Raw genomic sequence first — 11,967 nt, 5'->3', positions numbered from 1 at the left:
CCTTATTCAAGTCTCTGAAATCAACACACATCCTCCACTTGCCTGAGCTCTTAGGGACCAAGACCACATTTGATAACCAAGTAGGGAACTGCACTTCCCTAATGTGTCCTGCCTCAAGGAGCTCATCCACTTCTTTTTTAATGACCTTATCCTTTTCCGGTCCAAAGTGTCTCTTCTTCTGCTTTATCGGCCTCACTCCCGCCAGAGTGTTGAGTCGATGAACCATAATTTCCGCACTAACCCCTGTGAGCTCTGACACAGACCAAGCAAAAACATCTTTGTTCTTCTTCAAGCAGTCAACCAATCTTTGCTTTACTGATGGGCCGAGATCAGCAGCTAATTTAACAATCTGAGCTCCCGGGCTTAACTCCACCTTCTCATGACCTTCTTCAGACATCAAAAGCACCTTTTGACCCAGCACCCTCGATGTCCGACCTATTGAAACCATTTCTACCTCCTTCCTTTTCTTCTTTGCATCAATCTTTACCTCATTCACATAACACAACCGAGCTGCCTTCTGATCACCCCGAACAACCCCCACTTCTCTTTCACTTGGGAACTTCAACTTCTGATGATAGGTGGATGCCACGGCTCGGAAATCACTCAGGGCAGGGCGCCCCAATATTCCATTGAAAGAGGATGGTGCATCTACCACGGTGAAGCAAGCCATTTTGGTTACTCTCTGCTCTCCATTTCCAAGAGATAATGGGAGCACTATTTGTCCCAACGGTTTCAAAGCATGACCCGTGAACCCATACAACTCCGTGGTGATTGGGTCCAATTCAAATCCTTCCAACTTCATTTGATCAAGGGTTTCTTTGAAGATAATGTTTACTGAGCTAGCAGTATCAACAAAGATGCGAGTCACATCATAATTGGATATGGTCAAGGTGACCAATAAGGGATCATTATGAGGTACCAACACATCCTTTAAATCTTCCCTTCCAAAACTAATGTTCGGATCGGTAGGACAGCTAAGCTGAGAATTTACCTCAAAATTTTCCAATCTGCGCCCATGAGCTTTGCGAGCCATTCCTGAATCTCCATCTGTAGTGCCTCCTGAAATCATATTGATCATGCCTCTATGAGGGTGATTTGCAATTTGCTCAACTCTATCTTCCTGACCATTTCTTGGAGCTCTTCTTTGATGATCAGGTTGGTTTCCCCTTACTTCATTTCCCTGATCCCTCCATTGAGGAGCTCGGCCTTGGCGAGGAGGATTTGCTCTCCGAGTCAGCTCAGCCCTGAGTCTAGCATCCTCAGAAATAATTCTCTGCACCTTCTCGCCTAGCCTCTGGCAGTCATTAGTGATATGCCCATACTCCTGATGAAAGTCGCAAAACTTGTCGGATGGCAGTAACCGCGGGCCTTTCTCAACATTCCGAGGCCTCACAAGCGCTCGCCTATCCTCACAGACTTGCATTGCCTTCTCCAGGCTTACCGAGAGTGGTACGTAAGGGTAGGGTCCCTTAGCCCTGTTCATCTCTTCCGCAACCCTTTTTCTTCCAACTTTTGCCTTCCCTTCTACCTTTGCTCATATCTTGGTACTTGGCTTACTCCCAGACGTTCCTTCATGTCTCCTTTGTCTCTGTGCATCCTCCAAATTCACATACTTCTCAGCTCGACTAAGGAGCTCATCATAAGTCAAAGGAGGCTTCTTGACCAAAGATTTGAAAAACTCTCCTCCCCTCAACCCTTGAGTGAAAGAGTTTACCAATGTATCAGCAGTGGCCGCAGGTACTTCCAAAGCTGCTGTATTGAAGCGCTGAACATACTCCCTCAAAGGTTCCACCTCAGATTTCTTCATATTAAACAAACTAAGAGAGGTCTTCAAATATTTTTTGCTACTTGCAAATTGGTGTAAAAAGGCTGAGCTAATGTAGTAGCCCGTAACCAAAATCAATGATTAAAGGATTAATCAACGCTAATTAAACAAATTGGGTATCGGACAGATCGGAAGCTCCGAAGGCGCGATCGGAAGCTTCGAACAGGATCGGAAGCTCCGATCGAATTACGTCAGACATGACGTGTGGCAGGATCGAAAGCTCCGCTCAGGATCGGAAGCTCCGATCACCCCTATCCGAAGTCAACCAGTGATATTTTGACACATGACAGATGAGGATCTTCGAAATCTCTGATGGTAGGATCGGACGTTCCGATCGAGGATCGAAAGTTCCGATTGAAGATCGGAGGTTCCGATCGATGTCTATAAATAGAAGGCCGAGGCTTCATTTTGATGTGCCAATTCCAAGAATTCCCTCTCCATTCTAGTCTTATTTAAGTAGTTCTAGTCTTCCTAGGCTTGACCCGGGGGTTGGCGAGGCGTTCGATAGTCGTAGCGGAGTTGTGCCCAAGTTCTGGAGGCATCGACATCAAAGGGCTAACGACGGACGAAGGTATAGTTTTTGCTTCCTAAAAATATTCAGGAGTATGCAATAGCTTAGTTAAGGCTTTTAGAACACTTTAATGATAGTAGTATCATTTGGCAGTGTAAAGCAGACTATAGGCGTGGACCTAGAGTTGGTAGAGCTTGCACTGATTTGAGGTACGAAAGTACTGTTCGAGCTATCCTGACTGAGTATGCATGTATTATGTGACTGCATGATTTATATGTCATTGATTTATGCTGCATTCATTTGCATACTGAGCTATCTCCTTCGAGATGTCTATTAGTAGGGTTGTACCCTATCCTGTTAGTGGATGGACTTCCATGGCTTTGGGTCCGGTAAATCCACTGGTATTATGGTATGGGAGCCACCTCCTGAAGCGAAGGCACATCGTGCTACATACCAGGGCCCGGTCTGTCTCTGTTATCTGATCCTTGACCTCGAGTTTATTGGGAGCTCACTTTGCATGCATGTATACTCATACTCTCATACTGAGAATTTTATGCTCACGTCTCGTACTCTGTGTTTCTGGACACCCTATTCCATGGTACAGGTTTGCGATTGGACGAGGCGGGTGGATCGAAGAGGGGCTAGACAGTGGTTGATCAGCTGGAGCTTCGTTTAGGTTTTTATTCTGTTGTTTTGGGTTTATACAGCTATTCGATTTGGTTGTATATTTTTGGATATTTACAGATTCCTTTTCTTGGGTTTGTAAATGTTATGGTTTCCGCAGTTGAATTTTGATTACTGTTTTGATTAAGTTAATTGCATGCCTAAGTTCTGTTTAGTAGGTGATCCGGGTAAGGGTCACTACAGCTGAAGTCATTGAAACTTTGAATGCTACCAGGCTGTAAAAGGTTGAACCATTGCTGAGCTGATCTCACCAGAGTGGTGAGGAAGACCCGACATTTAATTACATCTGTATATCTGTGCAACAGGGCTGCATTTTCAAACCTTCCCAAATGTTCCTCTGGATCTGAGCTCCCATCATACTCCCCTAAGGTGGGCTGCTTAAAATTCGCAGGGAGTTCTTCATCTAAAATAACCCGAGAAAAAGGGCTTTCCCTCTGTATCGGCCCAGGCCGACCTTCGACTTGCCGACCCAATCTCCTGATCTCTTCCCACATCGCATCCATTTGGTTTGGCTGACCTCCAGGTGGAGGGGGAGGAGGTGGTGGATTCTGACGCATGGCTGTTTGCACCGTTTGAGTGATGAACTGGCTGAGCTGATCTACAGTCATGTCCACCACATTTCCTCCTCCCCTCCCTCTTCCTCTTCCTCTTCCCGCCATATCTACGCCTTAACTTAAATTTCCCATAGACGGCGCCAATTGATGAACCTCAATAAAGTGATCTCCTTGGATGAGCTAATTAGCCGCGCTAACAAAACTCCTCCAATAAGTGATGAGCTGTTGCTGACCTGAAACCACGAACAAGAGTGTTAAATGGGGCCGAAAGGTATTCCGGCGTATCCCCTCTGACGCTCAAGTCAGATGCTAGGATAGCGAAATATAGAGAGTGGTGTGTGCATACGAGTGAAAAATTAGGATGCAAATGATGAAAATGAACCTGATATTTATAGGAGAGGGCTCCGGATTTAGCGCTTACCTTCCTTATCAAGAACCCAAGAATCTTGGGATCACGATCCCGAATATTTAGGCTGAGATTTCTCCCGAATCTTGTCTAACAAATGAAATAATGATACGCTTAATCTGAGCTGAACTGTCATTACTAAGACTATATTGATTCTCTCCTTAGGGTCATATAGAAAGGGGTGAGTGAGTTATTGCTAAACCTCTGCACTCACCCTAGACCACTGATCCTAACATCTTAGCCAGCTTACCAAGGTTGTCCAACCCCTCTATTAAGCTAACTTCCTACTGACACCGGGGCCGAGCTGAACTCCTCGAGCTCCCGACCCGAGCTGGTAATTATGGTGGGGGAGCTTGGCCGAGAGCCCGAGCTCCCGAGGCTCCCGAGCTCCTGAGCTGGCCCTAGTTGATTAAGGAAGAGCTTTTATGTTAGGGTCATCGAGGAACTGAGGTGACTTCCTCCTCTGGATATTAGTAGGTATGTGACTGAACGGTTTGGGCTTGAAAATTTTGATAGGAACTACTCATATCATCAAGGTGAATATCTTCTTTTTGAGATATCATCGTATATATAAGAACTCCAAAGTTAAGCATGCTTGACTTGAAAAAATTATAGGATGGACGACCCTTGAGAAGTTTCAGATGATGTGTGCGAGTGAGGACGAGCATAAGCATGCTGAAAAGATCCTTGTTGATATAGTGGGGATAGTCGTCGGATCTGGAATGTTATAGTATGTATCATTGATTGCCCAAAAAAATATATTGAGAAAATAATACATATAACAAAAGACCAAAAAAATGTAATGAAATCCATAATAAGACAAACAAAAGAAAATTATACGATAAAAAAACATTACAAAATTTAATCCATTTTTTTAAAAATAATTAAACAAATATGTTTATTTCAAAATCGATTTGAGAGTAATTATTTAGCATGAATAGTCAAAAGTTTCAATACTACAGTCAAAACAATTTTGTAGAGTTGTCTAATTTTGTTTTAAATTATATTACTCCAACACGTGTTTTCCACGTGCAACACACGTGCATTGTTGTTAGTATAATTAAAAATGAAAAGCCCACAGGGGCATAGGCGAGTTGGTAAGGACTGAGGTGACGTGGGAAGAAATTTCCCAGCGTTGCGGGTTCGATCCTCGTGTGGAGCATATTCCCTGCTGAAATATTGTGGGGGTATGCTCTGGGGATTGGGCCATGTGCTCCCTCCTTCAGGTCCTTGCCGCTCGTGCACATCCCTCGATTTACCCTTCGCATGAGCCAATGAGCCTCTGACTCATGTGGAATGGGATCCCCTTCGAGATCAACCCCTTTTTCTCTATAATTAAAAATGAAAAGCATTCAAATTAGATAATATTTTTTTCCCCAATTATATAGGTCACGTTTATTTGTTTGTTTTTTTTTTCCCTCAAAATTATGGACATATACCATTTTAGTAATAACTTTTATCGAGATGGGATAATTGTTTCGCTATTCAACAGCTATATATGTCGACCTCCTTTAAATTCTTTTTGGTACAGCCACTCGTTTCCATAATTATTTATCATTAATGATCTTTACCGGGTTTGAATTTTCCGTCAAATATGAATATAAAATAAGCTAAAAGGTGTCAAAGTTTAGGGTCTAGAAATTTCTATTGTTAGTTATTACGTATCCATTTTTAGAGAGAAAAAGAGATTCAGGGGGCGCGTCGCTATTTCAGGGCATTTAATTAAAGAGAATAATAGTTTTTTTAATCAATTAATTTGTCTAGTTTTAGGTTTTATTTAATTACGTTTTCAAATTTTGATTTTGGTTGCAGGACGATCAATTTTGGATATTTTGGACCAATTATTGATGAAATTTGTTCATGAGTTTAGAATGACATTTCTTCCTAACGGTTTTCCAGCATATTTCTGAATCTTTGCTTAAATTCATACATTCCTGTTGTGGTAAATTTTTGTTCATTTTTCTAAGAAGACTTGCACAAGAACGGATTTGTTTTTTTTTTTCTTGGCAGGTCAAGATGCTAGTGTTGAATGAAAGCTGGAGCCTATCTGGTGAATAATTTGCATTACTCCGGGAAGATCTTGATGTTTTTAGCTGTGATTATATTTATGTGCCCGTTTTGAAATAGTTATATTCTAGTCCTTAAAATTTAATGTGCAGATAATTTTAGGTAGTGCTTGCAATCTCTAAAAATAAGTGATTATTGGAATTTTCATAACAAATTTGTTAAAAAAATATCCATAATCATTTATTTTTTGAGATTGCAACTACTTAAGGTAGTGTTTGCAACCTCTAAAAACAAGTGATTATGGAGATTTTTTTAACAAATTTCATAATCACTTATTTTTAGAGGTTGCAAACACTACCTAAGTCTCCCATTTTAGAATAAAATGGATTTAGATAGTGTTTGGTAAAGCTTCTAGGAAACACTTTTCAGCTTTTCATTAATAAAATTTTGAAAATCTTGAGAATTTTGTTAAAGAAAAACTGAAAAGTGTTTCCCAAAATTTCTCTCAAACACCACCTTAATCAATGTCAACTCTGCATCCAAACCCGATTAGCAAATGTTGAATGATTGTATAGTGATTGTCTGTGTTGGCTGATATTGGCTGATGATAAATCTTGAACTTCAGCTTGATACATTCACTCGAGGATGCAATCAGTCTTATAACTTTTAACATATCTTCAGAAATATTTGAGACCGTTCAACTGGACTTGTTTTGAATAAATTCAGCTTGTTTTGATAATATATAATACAATCTCAAGGGAATCCCGCTCGACCTTCAGCAAGTTCATCTAATAGCTAAATCAATTTGTTAAGAAATAATTCACAAATTCTTTTTACAGATTGCGAGCACTATCTTAACAGCCAACAATTGATTGTTATCACCAAAACACAAGATAAATTTTACCCCAACTATTTTCAACTGTCCGTCATCCACATGCAACGTGCATGCAATTTCCTTATATTTTATAATGGAACAGATTTAGTCATTTTCGGTACTCATCCAAATTCGAGTACAAAATGCCGTATCAGTAAACCATATGTCAAAGAACTACTCATGGCCTTTCCATCCGCTGCATTGAATTGCTAATGGGATATTTTAGAAAGGAAAGAAATGAATAAAAACATTCAATTCGAAAATGGAAGTGGGTCATGCATCTATTGACAATGAATGACGAATGCTCTACATATATGACAAAGAGAACCTGTTAAACAAAACACTAACCAGACACGAGCCAACCGTTCATATTCAAACTCTGGTGTATGGCGAGAAACATTGTTTCATTGTATAGATAAATACATACAGTCACAAGTTCAGACAAGATCATGTTGGCCCTGGCTAATTCTTCAGGTTAGTCTAAATATTCCAGTTCGCACCAAGTCCAGTTCGTCAAGAACGTCGCTCTTCAATCGTTTGTCCGTCATGAACTTTTTGAATGTAACTACATCCAACATTAGTTCTCCAAGAAACCCATCAAAAAATAAATAAAGATGAACCTGACTCATGGCCTCCAAGGAGCTGGTGGTGGTGGTGGAGTCGGAAACATGGGTGGCACGGCAGAGAACATCGTGTTTTTGTCAATTTCCAAGTCTGTGCCACCAGATAGAGCAACAAGAGCTGCAACAAGGCCTGCGTTGCCGGCAAGTGTCGGCTCTGTATAGTTGTAATTAGAACGCACATCATGGAATCCATCATGCCTGTCGGGTCCAGCAACCATGGCTCCGATAATGGTATTCGGATTTGGTTTTTTCGAGTCCCTCCATTTCCATCCTCCTTTACAGTTATACTTGATCTTGTTTTTAGGTATTGATGCACCCCTATGGTGGACATGCTTCGGGTAGTGATTGCCAAACCCCACAATGTAGCTCATTTTTTGGGGATTTCTGCCAAGAATGTAATCCATCTGAAAATTGGGCACCCAAAATTAGGTATAGTCGAATATTATCGATGATTTCTGAAGAAGCCGACAAATGAAAGTGCAAGATGTGTACCTGTGTCTGCGCAAATTCTCGGAGGACATCAGCCGAGTAGAAATGAGGTCCACAGTACCAACCAGGTGTATCAGCAGCTCTCATGTAATCGCTAAACAATGTCGCAAGGAAAGCTGCATTGACTACATATTGAAGAGGCTGAGGTGCTCCATGGTTTAATTGGATCATTCCTCCTGTTCAAGTGACAAATATTAGCTTAAGGATAAAACAACTAAATTATTGAATCTGCATTTCATATTAAAGCTTAAATTGTTTTAGAGTAGTGAAATTTAATCTTTATACCCTCCAACTTGCCCTTTAGTGTTAGCCAACTTTCTTTCTTCCGAAGCATTTTATTTAATACCTTTTTCAAGTATACGACCAGTGATGATACTTTAACATAGAACTTTCTTGGACTGGCTCATATACCATTTCAAATAAATGTACAACGGCTTAAACTATTATAACATCATATTAATGCAAGTAGATTTTCTCAAATATTTAGAAAAGCTTTTTCAAAAATGGTGGCAATGAGAATCAAACTTTGAGTTTTTTATGTCTAGCTTTTAAAATTAGTTATCATCTCATCTAAATTTTTATACTATCAAAGAATGTAAAGATTTTTTTTTTAATATTAAGAATGTAAAGATTTAACGCTTGAGCTATAACATAAAATACTCAACCTCCAAACGTCGCAATGAAGCAGACAACATGATTACCTCTTGTCCTGTTAAACGTCGTAAAATATGGCAGGAACGAGCACATAAATATGCTAGTCTGGTTGTGAAATGTTTTCAAAATTTCTTCATATGGATATCCCGGGCTGAGGAATAACCTCAAACGACTCAGAAGCACCTAAACATAGAATCAAAATGATCAATCACCAACCATCATTCAATATTGTTTAGTACTATTGTTTGATCATAAAAACTGAAGGGTGTACCATCTATATTCCACTTACTTGAGCTCCAGGAAGCTTATTGTCCCAATTTAAAACTCCATAATAAGGACCTCCCCAAAAGGCACCTGCATGCTTGGCAAGACCAGGAGTTGTGGCAAGCTGAAGATATGATGCATTTCCTGTAGCATAATACATCCAAGTGGCGCCCCACACAAACTCATCCCAGTAACTCGTGGAATTATAGAATGTTGCCGCTTCGTTTCCTGCACTGTATCTGCCACGTTGATCTCTAGAGAACTTGTACAGAGCCTTGGCACCATGAACGAGTTTTTGTGAATAGGCTCTGTTGTCCTTGAAAACAATGGATGCCGAAGCCAAAGCAGCAGCCATTTCCGCGGCAAGATCGGAGCAACTATGGCATTCCGTCACGGGTCTGTCATAATCAATGTCCTCGGGCCGCATCCAACAATAATGGTCATTAGGAGTCGGCCCTCCAGATGTATCCCCTTGTCCAACCTGCCAAGTATGAAAAACTTTAGACTATAGAATGTATCGGGGAGCAAAAATTGTCCGGGATGATATGTCTATATACGGCCCGAAAAAATTGTGGCATTTACTACCTGTGCAACAATTCGATCAATAGTATCAGCGGTGGAGTTGAAAGTCTTGAGGAAGTAATCAGTCCCCCACTTGATAATTTCTTTGACATGGTTGAGTTCTCCAGCAGCTTCATACTTTGCACCGTATTCAATCACACTCCAACTCAACATAGTCATGGCAAAAGATTGAGGGAAATTGAACTTGATAGCATCCCCAGCATCATAGTAGCCACCGGCCAGATCTTTAAATATAGTCGAGGAATCGGACTTCCCATCATTTACACACGAGTTTCCCCTCCACGACACATTATTGTGCTTCGGTAATTTTCCGGCTGGAAATAAACCATTGAGCCATTAATTACAGAAGCGATAATTCAAAGATTTTTATGTAAATTATTTCTGCAAAGCGAGAACAAATACAAAATAGTTGCCAGCAAAGCTCGTTGTACCGGCATTATACAAAACTAGACTTCTCTATATATATATATACTCGGGTCGGATTTAACTGAGATGATAGATTTACAGAACACGTCATTGAATCATTCGAGGACCGTCCAGGACTTGGCTCAAAAACGGCAAGCCGGGTTTTGTGGAATGACTCAATATATTCGGAGGACAAATCAAATATTTTTTGGGAAAATTACACCTAAATTTTGTTCCAGGGGTGCAAGACTGGCCCTTCTCGTCCCACGCTAGGTCCACCCCCAAATCATCCGTCCCAATGTGAAAATATCAATGGAAATATGATAATATTAAGTTAACAATATCTTTTCTTGTAAATTTATTACATATATATCTTAGAAAACTTCTGGCTCGGCTTCTACCTATCAAATCCACTCCTATTCTCTTCACACAGAAATTCATCAGACTCAGTAAACCCAATTGTCAGAAGAAAGCAAAACAATTTACAAGAAAATGGTATACTCACAGCGCTGGGCATTAAAAAACATGAGAGCCTTATGCAGGGCGAGGGTGTAATTATCCGGCGGCGGCGGGTGGTGGTGGTGCCGCGGCACTGTCTTAACGATCAAGGAAATAAGTCCAGCCAACAATCCAACACCCAAAATAACTCCCACCGTCCACAAAAAGATCTTCCTGCTAACAATAATGCAGCCCAAATCAACATACCTCTTCTTCTTCTGCTCCCCAGGACCCAGCAGCCAGCTCTGCTGCGTCTCGTCCAGCGGCCGCGACAGCGCCGCTCTGTCGAAGTCGTTCAAGTTTCTGCTCCGGTCATCGTCCGTCGCCGAGTCCGCCGCAATCTCCAGAGACCCACCCCACGGATCCCTAGCGTACATACTAATTTTCGTCTGAAAGGCTCGTTCTTTGAGCTGATTAAACAAAACCCACTCCACAGAAGAAAAGAAAAGACGAAGAATGAAGAAATGGGTTGGAGAGATTTGCGGTTTGGCACTCGGAACACTGAATTCGGAACCAAGTTGTTCACTGAAAAGTATGAGTGGGTAATAATAGATGCGGAAACTTTCGGCTGTGAATTAGCTGTATTTTAATGGAGAGTCTCTGGTAAAACGACTGTTGTCTGAATAAAAATGATTAAAGAAATGGAGGATGATGGTGACAGTCTTGCGTCCGATTCTGCTTTTCGCTTTTTCGAGAATTGGTTTTTGCATGTAATTAACTAACTTAATGACAGATTAGTGGGTATGATTAAGAATGTTTGGCAAGTCCCACTGCTTTGATACGCTTTCATTATCTTAAGATGCACGCAATGAATATGAAATATATAATGTGTTCGGATTCAGTGAGATATATTGAAGTGAGATTTGTGAAGTTTTAAACGTGTGTTTTTTTTTTTCACATCACGTCACCTGTACTTAACAAATACATAATCTGCACTTATTTAAAAAATTATAACACATAAATGAGATGGATATCATACACGGTTCTGTCTATCTTGGCAGACAATAGCGAAATCAGGATTTTTAAATTATCCGGGGTTAAAATTTTAGCCTCTAGAATTGTTTAATTTTTTGAATCAAACATCAAATTAATACAAAATTTTTCAAAATTAATATATATAAAATTTAAAAAAATTTTCGGGCCACTCGAACTAAAACCCGGGTACCACTATATGTGGTTCCGCCCTTGTTGACACAGGGATACTACTATGTCTGTCAGCATCAACGGACCCAGGGGCGGAGTTTGCCCAGGCCCATACTAGGCCCAAAAAAAAATAGTATATATAGGTGCAGATTTAGTAGAAGTGTATAGCCAATTTTTTTTTTTTTTTTTAAAAAAAAAAAATTGAAGCCAACCCACACGGCCACACTTGCCCAGGTTCAGATCAATTTTCTTTTAATTGGTCTTCTACTGCCATGTGGGAATTGAGTCTTTTAATTTTGAAGTCTTCTATCTTCTATTGTGGGAATCGAGATTCAGATGAAAGCTTCGTCGCACACAGACCACAGCTATTTTGAATTCTCAATTTCTCATATTCGTTTCTTCGAAGATCGAGATCCTTAATATTTATTAGGTATGTAAAAATATATGT

At 40.4% G+C, this 11,967-nt stretch overlaps 1 protein-coding gene across 1 annotated transcript; it reads right to left on the bottom strand.

Annotated features, from left to right (window-relative positions):
• Positions 1–7,125: 7,125 nt before the first annotated feature.
• On the bottom strand, positions 7,126–11,018 carry LOC140860092 (endoglucanase 25-like). The gene is made up of 6 exons (XM_073262865.1): positions 10,384–11,018; positions 9,477–9,787; positions 8,917–9,372; positions 8,675–8,810; positions 7,977–8,149; positions 7,126–7,888 (listed from the first exon to the last, which is right to left on the bottom strand). The coding sequence occupies exons 1-6, from the start codon at positions 10,751–10,753 to the stop codon at positions 7,487–7,489; spliced, it is 1,848 nt and encodes a 615-aa protein (XP_073118966.1). The 5' UTR covers positions 10,754–11,018; the 3' UTR covers positions 7,126–7,486.
• Positions 11,019–11,967: the final 949 nt, after the last annotated feature.

Source organism: Henckelia pumila, chromosome 4 (genome assembly GCF_033568475.1).
Source record: "Henckelia pumila isolate YLH828 chromosome 4, ASM3356847v2, whole genome shotgun sequence".
Taxonomy (NCBI): domain Eukaryota; kingdom Viridiplantae; phylum Streptophyta; class Magnoliopsida; order Lamiales; family Gesneriaceae; genus Henckelia; species Henckelia pumila.
This window is presented reverse-complemented; position numbering and strand designations above follow the sequence as displayed.